At 56.0% G+C, this 14,227-nt stretch overlaps 2 protein-coding genes across 2 annotated transcripts in view; one reads left to right on the plus strand and one right to left on the minus strand.

Annotated features, from left to right (window-relative positions):
- Nucleotides 1–8,381, minus strand: part of CCDC9B (coiled-coil domain containing 9B) — a 27,925-nt gene extending 19,544 nt beyond the window's left edge. The window contains exons 1-4 of the mRNA XM_045287852.1: nt 8,071–8,381; nt 5,806–5,995; nt 2,356–2,434; nt 1,960–2,084 (exon numbers count right to left, since the gene is read on the minus strand). The gene's annotated coding sequence lies outside the window, so the exon portion shown is untranslated. The remainder of the gene's footprint in view (nt 1–1,959; nt 2,085–2,355; nt 2,435–5,805; nt 5,996–8,070) is intronic.
- Nucleotides 8,382–8,717: 336 nt separating this feature from the next.
- The window catches only part of DISP2 (dispatched RND transporter family member 2), a 17,088-nt gene continuing 11,578 nt past the window's right edge, over nt 8,718–14,227 (plus strand). The window contains exon 1 of the mRNA XM_030885050.2: nt 8,718–8,827. Within this exon, the coding sequence (XP_030740910.1) occupies nt 8,718–8,827 (110 nt within the window). The remainder of the gene's footprint in view (nt 8,828–14,227) is intronic.

Consider the following 14,227-nt stretch of genomic DNA (forward strand, 5'->3'; position numbering starts at 1 on the left):
GGGGGGGGGGGCAGCCCTCTCTGCCTTGTGGGGTCAGAGGACTCAGCAGTGGGTTTGCTCAGGCTGGGTAAACTGGAAGCTCGCAGGCAGCGGAGCTGCTTGCACCGTGGCCGAAGGTCACCAGCAGACACTGACAGCCCCATGGCCCAGAGAGTTGGGCCCCATGCTCCACAGGCCTGCTGAGGCTCCTCCCCCTCCCTCCGCCACCCCCACCCCTTCTTGGTTTCATGGCAGCCGTTCTCAACCTGTGGGGCGCAACTCCGTTGGGGGTCGAAGGACCCTTTCACAGGGTCGCCCGAGTCATCACAGTAGCAAAATGACAGGGATGAAGTAGCAACGACAATCATTTTATGGTTGGAGGCCACGACAGAAGGGACTGCATGAAAGGGCTGCGGCATGAGGACGGCTGAGAACCGCTGGGTTATGGTACCTCATTACCCAGCAAATCTAGTCTACACCCTACCCCCATCATCCATCGCTCTTACCTCCCCCCCCCCACGCACATCCTGTGTTCAGCTAGTCTTTGCTCCACAGAGTACTCACCTGCCCAGCCTATCCCCCAACAACCTCTGTCCGTGGCCCTGGGCCCCGTCACCAACCCGGCTCAAACATCCCTGTGCACGGAGCAGGAAGTCCTTTGGCCCCTGCTCTGCATCAGAGGCAAAGACCTGGCCCTGCTTCCTACAGGCAGGGGACAGGAGGGTCTCTGCCACATGGGTGGGGCTGGGGTGTTCTGTGTCTGAGAGGTTGTGTTCTTGCTGAGTAGGTATGTATGCATGCGTGTTGAGCCTGTGCCCTTGTGTGACTGTGGTACTGTGAGTACTGTGTCCCTGTAGAACATAACGTGTCTGGGTGCTGTACCCCACCCCTGCTCCTGGCAGCCAGGTGCCTCTGCTCTGTCTGGGAGTCATCATTGAATGTACAGCCTCTGCTGCGCCCAGGCGGAGAGGCTGAGCAGAGCCTGGAGTACTGCAGTAGGTCCTTTCCACAGCCGCTGGCTCCAGCCACTCAGACACTCTACCCTGAACTTGTGTGTTTGGCGGGGGCGGGGGTAGAGAACCAGCTCTCAATCCCAGACCTGCACCGGGAACCCTCCCAGCCCCAGGTGGCGTGTGGCTCCTGCTCCTTCTCCTCACCAGGACCCGGCCTGGTTTAAGTTTTTTGTTGGCCACGCCTTCCCTCAAGTCCAGCCCCATGGGGCTCTTTCCGCCTCACCCCCACTTCAGGGTAGGGCTGTGGGCATAGCTCAGAGGTGGCCACAGCTGCACAGTGTGGCACAAGTGGAAGCCAAGAAAAAGGGGTAGCTCTAGAGACCCTTACAAGGAGCATTAGGGGTGTGTGTGTGTGTGTGTGTGTGTGTGAACATTGTGTCTGTATGTTCACCAGCCGTGGGCATCACAGAAAGCCCGGATGTCAACAATTTCATCCTGATTTGTGGGTCCAGGGGGAATGAACAGACTGTGTGCCATGTGCCTACTCAGGGCGAATTGCATGCCAGCCGCAAGCATGCCACCACCTGCAGTCAAGGTGCCCCGTCCCTACAACTTGTTCAGAGACAGGAGAGGGAGGCCTAGGCGGTCAGTGTGCCCAGGCTGAGAAGGGTCGGTGGGGGGGTGGGAGTGGGGGGTGGTGCTCTGAGAACCCAGGAGACCCTACGGGGTCATTGCCCCCAAGAGGGTGGAAAGACTTCAGGAGACCTGGCTGCCTGTTTCTGGTCCTCCTGCCAGGATTGGGAGGGAACGGAAGGCTTGGGCTCTGACCCGCTGGGGCCAGTCACTGGGGCAGCCCTGCTGCCACCAGATGGGGCTGCTGAGGTCCCGGCTGCCAAGGCTAGCCTCATCTTGCAGCCTTCCAAGGGCGAGTGAGTTGATGTAGCACTGTGGACCTGGGGGTGAATCTGGTGTCAGGTGTCTGAGTGTGGTTCAGGACAGATGTTGTCTGGTGTTTGAGACTACCCACCTGTCAGCAGATCCGATGAACCAGCTGTGTCCATTCAACACCCAGACCTACCAGGCGCCAGCTCCACACTGGCTTCCAAGCTAGGCCGGCTGGAGCACTCTGGTTCCTTGGGTCCGTTGGAGAGGCTATGGGAGAAGAGACCGAGATTTTGATGACAATGCACTAAACTATCTGGTCAACGCAGGTGCTCCTGGGTCCTTATTGACAGTCAGGGAGCATCATAGGCGGGAGGTGGAAGACCTGGAGCAGGTGAATGGTGAAGACAGGGACAACTAGCATTGTGTGTGTGTGTGTGTGTGTGTGTGTGTGTGTGTAAAAGTAGAGCCAATGGGAAACCAAGTCTTTACACTTGTACTTTGTCAACCGCTTTACAATTTAAAAGGTAAGCTCACATACCTTTCATCTCACCCAATCGTCAACATCAAGAGTAAAGCAGGCGGGAACCGATGACAAGGAACTACATGTGACCTCCTCCCTGGGGGTCGGACAACAGAAAAGTGGGTGAAGGGAGATGTCAGACAGGGTAAGATACGACAAAATAATAATTTATAAATTATCAAGGGCTCATGAGGGAGGGGGGAGGGGGGAGGGAGGGGAAAAATGAGAACCTGATGTGGGGGGTTTAAGTGGAGAGAAAATGTTTTGAGAATGATGTACAAATGCGCTTTACACAATTGATGTGTATATGGATTGTGATAAGAGTTGTATGAGCCCCTAATAAAACGATTTCTTTTTTGTGTGTTTTTTTTAAATCAATTTATTGGGGCTCATAAAATTCATCACAATACATAGATCAATTGTGTAGAGCACATCTATACATTTGTTGCTCTCATCATTCCCAAAATTCGCTTGCCTCTTGGGTTCCAGGAATCAGCTCATTTTCCTCCCCCCCTCCCTTCCTCTGCCCCCCTCCCCCATGCACCCTTGCTAATTTATAAATTATCATATTGTAAAACGATTTAAAAAAGAGAGTAAAGCAGGCAGATCCTTCTCCCGTCCTACATACAGGCCACACTCACAGTGAGGCCACAGAGGCATGGATGGTCTGACACCCAGAACCCAGCTCCTGGCAGCCACATCGCAGGCTATCCTCAAACACCGCCCCTGGACCTCATCAAATCAGCAAGCCCTGCCAAGCAGGCATCAGAACACACAGGCCTGGGGAGTGCTGAAGGAGCCCAGTGCACCAGCAGCTAGCCAGGCCGGAGGACCCTCTCTAAGCTGGGTCTGAGCAGGCTTCCGGCAGAAAGGGAGAGCAGCCTGAGCTGGAGGGATAGCCAAGTGGCTGGAAGGCATGAGCAGTGGCCGAGAACCAACCAACCACTCTGAGGGACTGATTAGAGGTTGGGCTGAGATCAGGGAGTGGGCTCCAGGGGCTGGTGGGAAGGCTGAGGGGTGCGGTGCGGGGGTCCTGCCTGGACAGGGAGGAGTGCCTTCTTCGGTGTCATGGAGTTTAGTGGGGGTGAGGAGGGCAGACACCTGACAGAGCAGGGTACAAAATACCCCCTCTACCCCCACCTCCACCCCTGAAGGATTCAGCCAGCTCTCTGGCACACTGGGACCTGCCTTTGAATATGTATGCACTGAATGAAGGCACTGCTCTTCAGAGCTGGTTGTGATGGGGTGTGGGCACCAAGGAGTCTCAGGGAGAAACAGGTTTCGCACTGCAGACCCAATCGACCCCAATGGCTTCTACTTCCTCCTTCCCCACAGGTAGGAACTCTCCTTAGTCCTTTCCCCCTTTCCTCCCCTGCCGTGACCTCTGGGGAGAAGCCACCAACCCGTGCTGGAGGAAAGCCCAGGAGCAGGTTCAGGCAGCCCCTGGGGTGGGACGCCACCATTCCCCCACCCCTGCCGGCTGCAGCCTCTCCTTGGCCTACTCAGCTCTGTTTTCCCATCTGTCTCTCTCCTTCCCTCCTACCCCTCCCGGCCCAGCAGCCCTGCCTCTCTCCTGCTGCTTCTCCGCCTGTTCCGTGCTTCCTGCCTTCCTAGCTACCCCCACAGCCTCACTGGTGACTGGCTGGTTCCCAAACCTCAGCCACACTGTGGAGCCTCTGGGCCCCCTCTGCCAAGCAGGGAGCCTCTGTCCCCCACCCTGCTTCCTCTCAGGGATCCTCCCCCTGCCCAGGCAGCTCAGAGCCCCCACCACAGGAACCGAGAGAGATACAGGCAGGGTGGAGAGTGTCTTTCTAGGCCTGGCTGGGTCCTAAGGGGGCAGGGGCTTCTAGGACTGCTCGTAGGAGGGCCTCCACCCTGGAGTACAAGTCAGCCTCTTCCTCACCGGGCTCTCCCACCTGTCCCAAGGAGGCAGCCCAGGTGTGAGGAGGAAGCCAAGGTCTAAGGTGGAAGCCCACCTCCACCCCGGCTTCCCCAGGGCCCTAGTGCCCTGGCACAAGAGGCGAGGGGCTGCCTCCTCTTCCTGAGACCCGTGTCAAGAAGCCACACAGCCTTTCTGGGCTGGAGACCTTCAGGAATGGTTCCCCCAAGATTAAAAAAGTGTCTTTGGGGTTTTTTCCTAGGTCATTAATGCCTCAGACAAGAAAACCTTGGCTGCCCCTTCCATTCTTCCTGGTTTCTTGAGTCTAGCACTGCTCAGGAATGGGCACGGGCCGCCACACACTCCCATTCTCCTGTAAGCACAGCCATGCACACTCACCGCTGTGTGTGTGTCTGCACACACGGCGGGCCTGGGCACACCCACCCATGCAGAAGTACACAGTCATCGAGAGCTGTTTGCATGTAAATGCAGCATGCAGCACGTGTACACACACACACACACACACACACACACACACACACACACACACCATGGCACCTCCTCACCCTCAGCTCTTGCATCTTCCCCCACCCCTCACTGCATCCGCACTCTCACAGCTATATACAGTCATCCACAGGTCCTAGTGTGGCAATATCTGAAGAATGGCAGTACAGGAGCTTCTGGGTGAGGGAAGGAAGAGGGTGATCATTCTGCCTCTGCCTTTAAAATAACCCCTTGGGGGCATCGTGCCAATGTCAACCCACAGCGACCCTATAGGAGAGGGTAGAAGTGCCCCCCTGTGAGTTTCTGAGACTGTACTGTTAGAGCTCTCAGGGGAGAGTTACACCTGGGTCCTTGGCTCCGAGTGAGAAAGAATTCACCCCGAAGCCTGGTGTGTGATCCCAGTGGGTTTACAGAGAATAGAAGCAGTTTCAGGCCCTACAGTAAATGGAACACAAGCCAGACAGAGTCCGCGGCACAGTTGCGAGACTGTGGCCTGGCCGCCGGGACCGCAGCCAGACTGTGCTGCACTGTGTAGTAGTTGCTGGGAAAGAGAGCGCCAGAGGAAAACCTCTGGCCTTTTCCGGGGCCCCATTTGGAGGCATGGTCCACAATACTGGTCGACCTTACTGGCTGAATCAAATTCACCTGGCTTAGATAGGCCAATCCAGGTGTAATGCCCACCTAGGTGTACCACCCCTTCCGCCAGAAACTCAAACCTCTGAGCGTGTGCAATGGACGCCCCAGTTCCTATGCTAGCTACCTAACAGTACCTCTTTACAGGAGTAGCAAGCCTCAACTTTCTCCCTCAGAGTGGCTGGTGGTTTCAAACTGCTGACCTTGCTGCTAGCAGCTCAACGAGTAACCCGGAAGTCCAGGGGGTGAGAGTCATAGGCCCAATAAATCTAGGTGCCTCTCTTGTCTGCTCAGTGTTCCGGTTTCAGCAAGGCACCAAGCCCAAGGCTAAAAGTAGTTGGATGTGGTCCCTGCCACTCCGCCCTCCACCACAGCTCCCTGCTGGAGCCCACTAGTCTTTTGTCCTCTCTGAGGAATGGGAGGAGTGATTTCTGGTTCAGATTGACACTGACCTCTGACTTGGACATTGCTCATTTGAATCCATAGGTGCTCTTCCATGGTGGGGGGCATGACCCTGGCCAAACCTCTGAGCACCAGCAAGGGAAAGGGCATCCTCCCTCCCCGCCGTGTCCATGGATGCCACCCTCCTGGTCACTGTGGTTCCCTCTCTGGCCATGGCCCTAGGTGCTGTCCTGGGGGTCACTGAGGAAGCAAAAGAAACAGGACATAGATAAGGAAGTGGGTGGATTACCCTCCTGACCTACTACAGAACCTGATCCGGAACCTCCTCTTCCCAATAAACAGCTTCCTGAAGGCCATGCCCTATTCTTAAAAGAGCCAATCTTCCTTCCTGTCCAGCGTAGCACTCAGGGGCCCAGGTGGTTGCTCAGTTCCTCAGCTGTGGAAACAGGCCCAGCCCAGCTTTCTCAGAAGCTCTGTGGGGTCACTGTATCTGTTGGAGGATGTCACCCTCCCTGTCCTTTCCTTGCACGTCCCACCCTCTTCCATCAAAGGGTCTCACACGGGACCCTGGTCACTTTTATTCCATCCAATTCACTCAGCTCTGCTGGGCCTTTAAAGGTTGCATTCCGATGCTCTCTCTACCCATCAGCACCTTTCATTGGCTCCCTACTGTTCAGAGGGTGTGGGATACAGAAAGGTTGTCCCCCGGATTGTCCCCCATATTATATGCCAAACAAAAGATGATGCTTACTAATATGTGGTCACTGTGTGTGCACTTGGAGGTCAGCTGCTTAGGGGTGATCTCCCTGAGGGTTATCAGCCATCTAGAGCAATCCGACTCTAGAGCAGTGGTTCTCAATCTTCCTAATGCTGCAACCCTTTAATACGGTTCCTCATGTTGTGATGACTCCCAACCATAAAATTATTTTCGTTGCTACTTCATCACTGTCATTTTGCTACTGTTATGAATCATCAAGTAAATATCTGATATGTAGGATGTACTTTCATTGTTACACATTGAACATCATTCAAGCATAGTGATTAATCACAAAAACAATATGTAATTATATATTGTGAAATATTTATTTCTAATGACAAATAAATGAAATTTTGTCTTGAAGCATGGTGTAGCATGGGTAGCAGTCTTCATGCTGAATATTCGTAGGTGGGCGTATCTGCATGTGGGTGGACCCTCCTGGAGACAGAGGAGCAGTGTCTTCGTTCCTAAGACCATCAGAAAACATATTTCTGATGGTCTTAGGCGACCCCTGTGAAAGGGTCATTCAACCCCCCCCAAAGGGTCGAGACCCACAGGTTGAGAACCACTGCTCTATAGTCTGTCCTACCTTAAGTAGGGCTCACTCCCTTCTGATAAGGATAGTGGATTATTCCCCTGAAGGAGAGCCTACAGACAAGGTCAAGCCAATTCAAGGAGGGTCAAGGTTAGGCTGCCATCTTGACTTTAGAGTCCCCCCATCTTGTCACATGTGTACCCCCAATGCCTCCACTTCCTATTGAGGGAACACCCCTAGCTTGTCCCCTTCCTGTTGCATGTATGCCTATGGTACAGCCCCTTCCTGTTACATATATGGTTACCTGTATTCAGGGGGACTTGCATGTCCCTGAAATGTATATAAGCTCTCTCTAAACGGACTTGGCTGCTGAGATCATGGCCATCCAAGAGGTGAGCAATTGCATGCCTTATCTTGTCTCTTTACTTTTACCCCTCAATTACACAACCGCCCCTTGGACCTGTTCGGTTGTGTGGGCTGGTACCCCACAAGAGGGATTTCTCACCCTTCCCGAAATCACCTCATCTTTCTTTGTGTACCTCTTAACTTTACACAGCCCCCTCCTCCTCCCAACGGAATGCCTTCCCTTTCTCCTAACCACGCACTTTCAAAGCCCACCCTAGTTTCCACATCACCTGAAGCTCCGTGAAGCCATCTCCAAGGCCCCTGAGGAAAAGCAAGGTCCTCCCTCAGCACGGTCCCCTTTCTCTGCAGCTCACATCAACCATCATGTGGACCTCACCACACCCTGCCCAGACAGCACCTACTTACGGAATGGCCTTTTGTCTCTCCAGGCGGACTGCAAACCACACAGGGCAGGCTCACGGAGCCCACACCACTAAGATCCCCCCACTCTCACCCCCGCGGTCCCGTGCCTGGCACATAATACTCCAAACGGACTCTCACCAGCCCCATTCCTTCAGCGAAGGCCTCCTAGCTGCACGCGCAGCCGGCCATGTGGAACAAGCTCATCCTAATCCCACCACCAGGACCGGCTCCCCGTGTCAGAATCAGGGCACTCACATTGAGGGTGCCGGTTCGGACAGTCTTCCAGCCAGCTCTGCTCAACTGTGCCCTGGCCCCAACTCCACAGCTGTTCCCGGACAAGGGCAGTGAGCGCAGGGGCTGGGGGTCCTCTGATGGTCTCCTTCTCCTTCTCCACCTCCCCCCATAGTCCGCATTTGAAAACTACAGTGAAGGGTCTGTGTTAAAGGGGCGCAGGCCCAGGTGAGCGTAAAGAAAGGCCCAAAATGAAGAGGTGCCCAACCCCAGCGCTGAACCGAACCGAGAGGATAGGCCACCTACAGCCGACCCATCTTTCTGACTGGAGTCTGCGATCTGGAAAAGTGAGGCCTGGGATCACGCTACCCAGTTCCTTTCTGGGAGGCGAGTGAGATTCCAGCCCGCCCGCCCGAAGCATCTCTCAGCTTTGCCCCAGGCGGAGGGGGTCTCCGAACCAACAGGGGCTCCTAGGACCGCGCGCCTCTGTGCAGGGCGGCGGCGCGGCGGGGAGTCTGTGGCCCCGCCCCCGGCCGCGCGCCTATTGGCTGGGCTCCTCTTCCACCCCGCCCCCGACGGGCCCGCCTGGCGCTGGAGAATGCGCAAGAGCCCGCCGCCGCCGCCGCCGCGGCTTCAGCACCAGCTCCCGGACAGCGGCGCCGCCCCCGGGCATGGACGCAGGTAGTAGCAGCAGCAGCGGTCCGGCGCCCGACCTGGGTCCGGAAGGAGAGCAGCGGCCCGACGGGGAGTCCTCGGTCCCAGACGGCAGCTCCGCAGACAGGTAATGCAGACTGCTTCGCAGCGCCAAGCTCGCAGCCCTTCCAGCCCCCAGCCCCAGGTAGCCCCAATAGCCGCCATATGCCGCCCCACTCATCCTCCAGCCCCACCCAAAGCCCCTCCCCGGGCCTCTGCGCTCGCGGTGCGCCCCCTCACCACGCCCTGATCCTGCCGGGTCAGTTTCCCCGCTCCCTGACACCCCCTAGTGTCCGTGTCACTGCGCTCGCTGCCAGGGGGACCTGCCCCACCCACTCTGTCTACCTTTTCTGCTCAGCCTGTGGGCCCCCTCCCCTCCAGTCTCCGGAGCTGCCCACCCCCTCACCCGCTAGTCCCTCTTCCAGGCTCTGTCCCCAGGAGCCCCAGCCCACAGCACCCTCAGTTCCGGACCGGACGGGCGTGTCAGGGTGGCCGAGGATGCGCATGTAACGTGGACCACAGTCGCTGAAGACAGGTGTCTTGGGACGGTAGTCACCACGCCACCGAGTCAGGGATTGCCTTTGTTGGGCACCATGGGTCTATCACCCCCTTAATCTGCTCGGCACCAGCTGTGCACGTGTGGGCCAGCCGAGTCTGCGGGCAGCCGCAGGCATTCAGTGCTCTGCGTTCAGGGGAGCTGCGGGGGAGGGCAGGCCTGGAAGCTCGGGCCTGCATGCCATTCCTCCTCTGAAGGGGCCCCGGGCTGGTGTGGCCGAAGGGACACCTTCCTATTTTGGGCCAGATCCTGTGCTTCACATTTCCTTTCCTCCACGCCCAGCCAGGTAGCAATATGGCGTAGTTTCTGTGTCCTGTCGGGTGGCTGCCGCCCCCAGAATCCCTTCCCTGACATGTCCTTGCCTCTCTCTCTGTGGTCTGGGCTGAAAAGAAAAGGCCTCTTTCCGAGGCAAAAGTGGCAGTGGACACATTGTTTCTAGACTACTGTGTTGAAGGGTGCCTTCTGTACTTCCGAGGGAAGGCCCCACAGGTGAGGTGTTGCCCTCCTCCCTCTGATGCTCACACACGGGCCTGATAGATTTAGCCACTTTGCAGGGGGAAAGGCACAGGGCCTCCTGTGAGGCGATGCCAAAACACCTAGTGACTGCTCCCTGGAGCAGGGAGCTGTCAAGGAGACCAGGGAAGGAGGTGTGACACGATAGGACCTCAGGGCCAGGAGCATCTCTTGAAGGGGCTTGGCCATCATTTACTGCCTTGGTCATGTTGCCAAGGGTTAACCTGGCCTAGTCTGCTCACTTGTCCCGCCCCGAGAGGGCATTCTGGGCATCGGAACCACCTGCTCTCTGTCAGTGACGCCTGGGGGTCCTCACTGCACTCTCCCAGAGAAGACCCTGCACAGCAGTCAGGCCTGGGGCTCTCTGGATTGCACTGCGTTCAAGAGCACCAATAAGCCCTGCTCCGCCAAGCAGCACGTTCTGGGGAAGGATTCATAATGAATAAGACCACACACATATACTTGAAATATTTCATTCGTTGTTTATTCAATTACTCTCTCCTCCTACCCCCACCCCCAATGGAGTGACCTGCTGCCCCATCCATCCGTCATAGCCACTCTGCAGCTCACATGGAAGTCCATGTGGCCATGTGCCTGCAGGCTTGGGGACATGGTTGATACACTCGTACATTTACCTTTACAGGGACTCTGTCAGTCCCTTGCGCCCTGTCAGTCAAGCTCTGGCTGCTGTGACGTTGGTCTTTTGTGCAAGGTCTGTGTCACCACTTTCCATGCCCCGCCCCCCCACCTCCACCTGCCCCAGTCACTTGGCTGACAGGCCAGCAGGCCCAAGCAGGCAGCCCAGGAGGTTACTTATCCCAGAAAGGTCTAAGGAACTGAGGGTGTGGGCAGGAACACAGCCTTGGGAGGTGAGAGCTGGAGTACTTCGCTTGGGTTATCACGGGGTCTCCTGAGCACCAAGGACAGCAAGAGTCTTTATCTCAGCAGAGTTGAGTGAAAGGGCCACTTTCATAGCAGCTAGAATGGAGGAGAGGGGATTTCAAACTCAGCCACAGTCAAGGAAGGGGAGATCCAGGCAGAGGATGCCAGAGATAGAAAAGGGATTCCAGGTGCTTCCTGGTGGCACCCCGTGGAAGCAAACCAATGGTGGAGGCTGGAGCCAGCCCCTGGGTAGAAAGCAAATCAAGAAAGGCTGGTTGACTCCCCAGGGAGGGAGGGCTTCCCACACATGAAAACACCGACACCCTCAGCCAGGGGCCTGGTTCCTCGGGCAAAGTCCAGTGCACAAAGGCAACGGGCAGCTGCAACAGGACTTTTACCACCACCTCAACTGCCCACCCTCCTGACCCATGGATGCCCGGCTGGGCCCTAAACAGGGAGGCCAATAGACCCAGCCCAGAGCAAGCACAGTGGCGGGCACACAGAGGGTTCTCAAAAGCTGTGGAATACAGAATCTTAAGGGAAATCAATGTCTCCCCTTAGACACACAACCCCAGGCCTTTCGTCAGCTTCTCTTTGGCCCCTGGGGATTGGCCTGCAGGGTCTTTTATCTGCCGGAAGCCTGGTTGCTTCTCTCATTGCCTGCCGTTGTGGGGTCATCTGAAGTCCTGCTGTCCACAGAACAGCTTTGGTCCAATTGCTCTCTTTTTTTTTTTTCCCTCCGTACTGTTCACTTATTAAAAAGCACAGCAGTGGTTTACATCATGAGACCAACTTTTTCGTGCAACTTTAGTTAACAAAAAGGAAACAATTTATTATTATATAAGGCAATGAGAGTCTCTGAGGATCGGGAGTTTTAAAATAGAGCTAGACTCTTTGTGTTCCTTAAAGAGGTCATTATAAACCCCAATAAATATACTTCCTAAAGTACAGGTTCCCTGCAGCACGGAGATTGGAAGGGACAGAAAAACAAGTTTCTCCTTCATGCCAGGCTCTGTACTAGGCATGTTGCACTGGCTGTCCAGTTAACCCCCATACCACACCTTGATATTGCAGGCATGAGCCTCATATCCTCCCTCAACAGACAAGGATGCTAGACCTTCGAGAATTGTTGGTCAGAAGCCTCTTTCACCGGGTCCTTGTTTCACCCTTATAATGAGGGGCCTTCCTCCCCAGACTGCTGTGCCAGCCGGCCATCCTCCTGGAGAAAGAGGAGAGCTTGCCTCCTCTGCCCAGCCTCTCTGTTTGGCCTCTGGGCAGAACCCAATCTTCCTGAGCCATGAGCCCCATACACCAGCTACGGCAGCTAGGCCTCCAGCCGGCCCCGCAGTCCCTTCAGCAGTGCAGCAGACAGGACTGGAAGCCAGGCTTGGCTCAGCAGAGTCAAGGTACTCCAGCACAAGCTCCAGTCGGCTGGACATAGGCTGGGCATCCCGGGCCAGGGGGCGGGGAGAAGGCAGGCCCAGCCACTGCTGCCCAACCCTGACTCCCTCGGGGTACCCTCCAGGCACTCAGCTCTAGGCTGCCTTCTTCCACCCTGGTGGCCTGGCACTCCATCTGGCAAGCCTGGCATTGAGCAGACAACCCTCAGGCTGCCCCCAAAGTGGGAGGGATCTTGGGAGAGGAACGTAGTGCCAACTCCAGCCCCCGCCCCCAACAGGTTTCTCAGAAGTCCACTCTGCTCCCACACCATGCACATCCCCGCACAGCAAACCATCTGCATCACGCGTAGGTCAGGACAAGGGCTGGGGAGGGGGAAGCCGTCATCCTCGTTGTCGTCCCTACAATATGCTCCTGACCACCTCCACCAGGTTAGGTTCCAGATCCTGCTCTAAAGACCTCAGGCCTACGACTTCCTCTTTGACCGCCCCGGGCACATTGGACTGTGGCCATCTAGGAGCCGGCCTCCTGAGCACAAGGCAAGCCCTGGACCTCAGTCACCCCAGCACCACTGTGAGCAGCCGGCGCAGCAGGCCAGGCAGTGTTCACCCTCTAAACATTCCTGGCCACTTCTGTGGAAGTGTCCCACTCAGGCACTGGGGACACAGAGACGGGCTAGTGGACCAGGGGTGCCCACTCTCAGAGCCCTCACTCCATCAGAGGCCAGGGTCACATGGCAGCTGGATGGTCTCAGCGACCAGGTGCTGGTGCAGCAGATACACGCAGGTAGCTTCGGAGAACAGATATGCGTTTGCTTCCAGAAGGCTAGAGGTCCAGATTCAGGAAGTGGTTCCAGGAGGAGGCAGGCCCTCCCTTGTCTATTTCAGCTTCTGGTAGCTGCCACCATTCTGGACTGTAGGTGTGCCGTCTGTATGGTCCCACTCCCTCATTCCTCTTTGTCTTTTTGTGTCTACTCTGCTCCTCTTTTTAGAAAACCTAGAAGCGAGATTAGGTTTAGAACATCCCCTGCACCGGAAAGTCCTCATGACCATAACAAAGATTGGGGAACTGGAGTCTGATCCAAAACATCTACAACACAGTAAACGCTTTGAAACCTGGGACCTGTGTGAGGCAGAAGCCTGTCCGGGAAGGGTGGCTCTCTGGGTGTTCAGAAGGTAGGGCGGAGGATTCATGATAGAAAACAGCCAGGCAGCCAGCCCGAGGAGACCTGGGAGAAGCCTGGGAGACCTGGTGGGGAAAGGGCAGTCCCGCTCTTACCGGCATCCCCGGGCCGTGCCCAGTGTGGTCAGCACTTCGAAGAAGGCAAAAGCAGGGCCAGGGGCCCAGCTGATGAGAGGGTGAGCTGGGGAGGCTCCTCAAGCGGTGAGGTAAAGAGGGGGGGGCGGGCAGGTAACCTGGGAGAGGAGCAGCCCCTTTGAGGGAGGAGAAAGTCCACAGGCCCTAGCCCCAAGGGGAGGAGGGTGCAGGACCTCGCACTGCTGCCTTCTGGTGCCTGGAAAGTCACTAGGAGTTGGAACTAAGCTAGGGCACCTAGTAACCATATGGCAGGCCCGAGAGTGCAGCCAGTGTTCCGTCAGCGACAAGAGGATGGGCAGCTAAGGAACATAGTAGGCCTGCAAGCCAGAACAGGGTTCACGTACCAGCTCTTCTTCAGCTTTGAAGTCAACAAAATGAAAATAGCCCCACTGTAGAATTTTGAAAGGAGTAAGATCACATCCCAAACTAAACTCACCGCCCCCAAGGTGATACTGACTCATGGCAAGCCAACCACACCGGTAGGACTGCCCCTGTGGGTTTCCGAGACTGTAACTCTGTACGGGAGTAGAAAGCCTCCTCTTTCTCCCCCGGAACGACGACTGACCGGTGGTTTCACACTGCTGTTCTTATGGTTAGCAGCCCAATGCATAACCACCGCACCGCTGGGGTTCTCCTTAGATCAGAGCCAAGAGGACTTCCAAACAATTTGTGGAAAAGTTCCATTATCTTTTTTTGGCAGTTTGAAACCTTTATTAGATAACCAGCCACTAGTTTTCATCCACGTTGACTGTCTGTAGGTTTTTGAAAGTGGTGACAGGCACGTAGGTAACCAATGTGTAGAGCTTGTTCGGGGAATCTTCA

This window comes from Echinops telfairi, unplaced genomic scaffold (genome assembly GCF_000313985.2).
Source record: "Echinops telfairi isolate 266 unplaced genomic scaffold, ASM31398v2 ScPeMD7_18;HRSCAF=68, whole genome shotgun sequence".
Classification (NCBI taxonomy): Eukaryota; Metazoa; Chordata; class Mammalia; order Afrosoricida; family Tenrecidae; genus Echinops; species Echinops telfairi.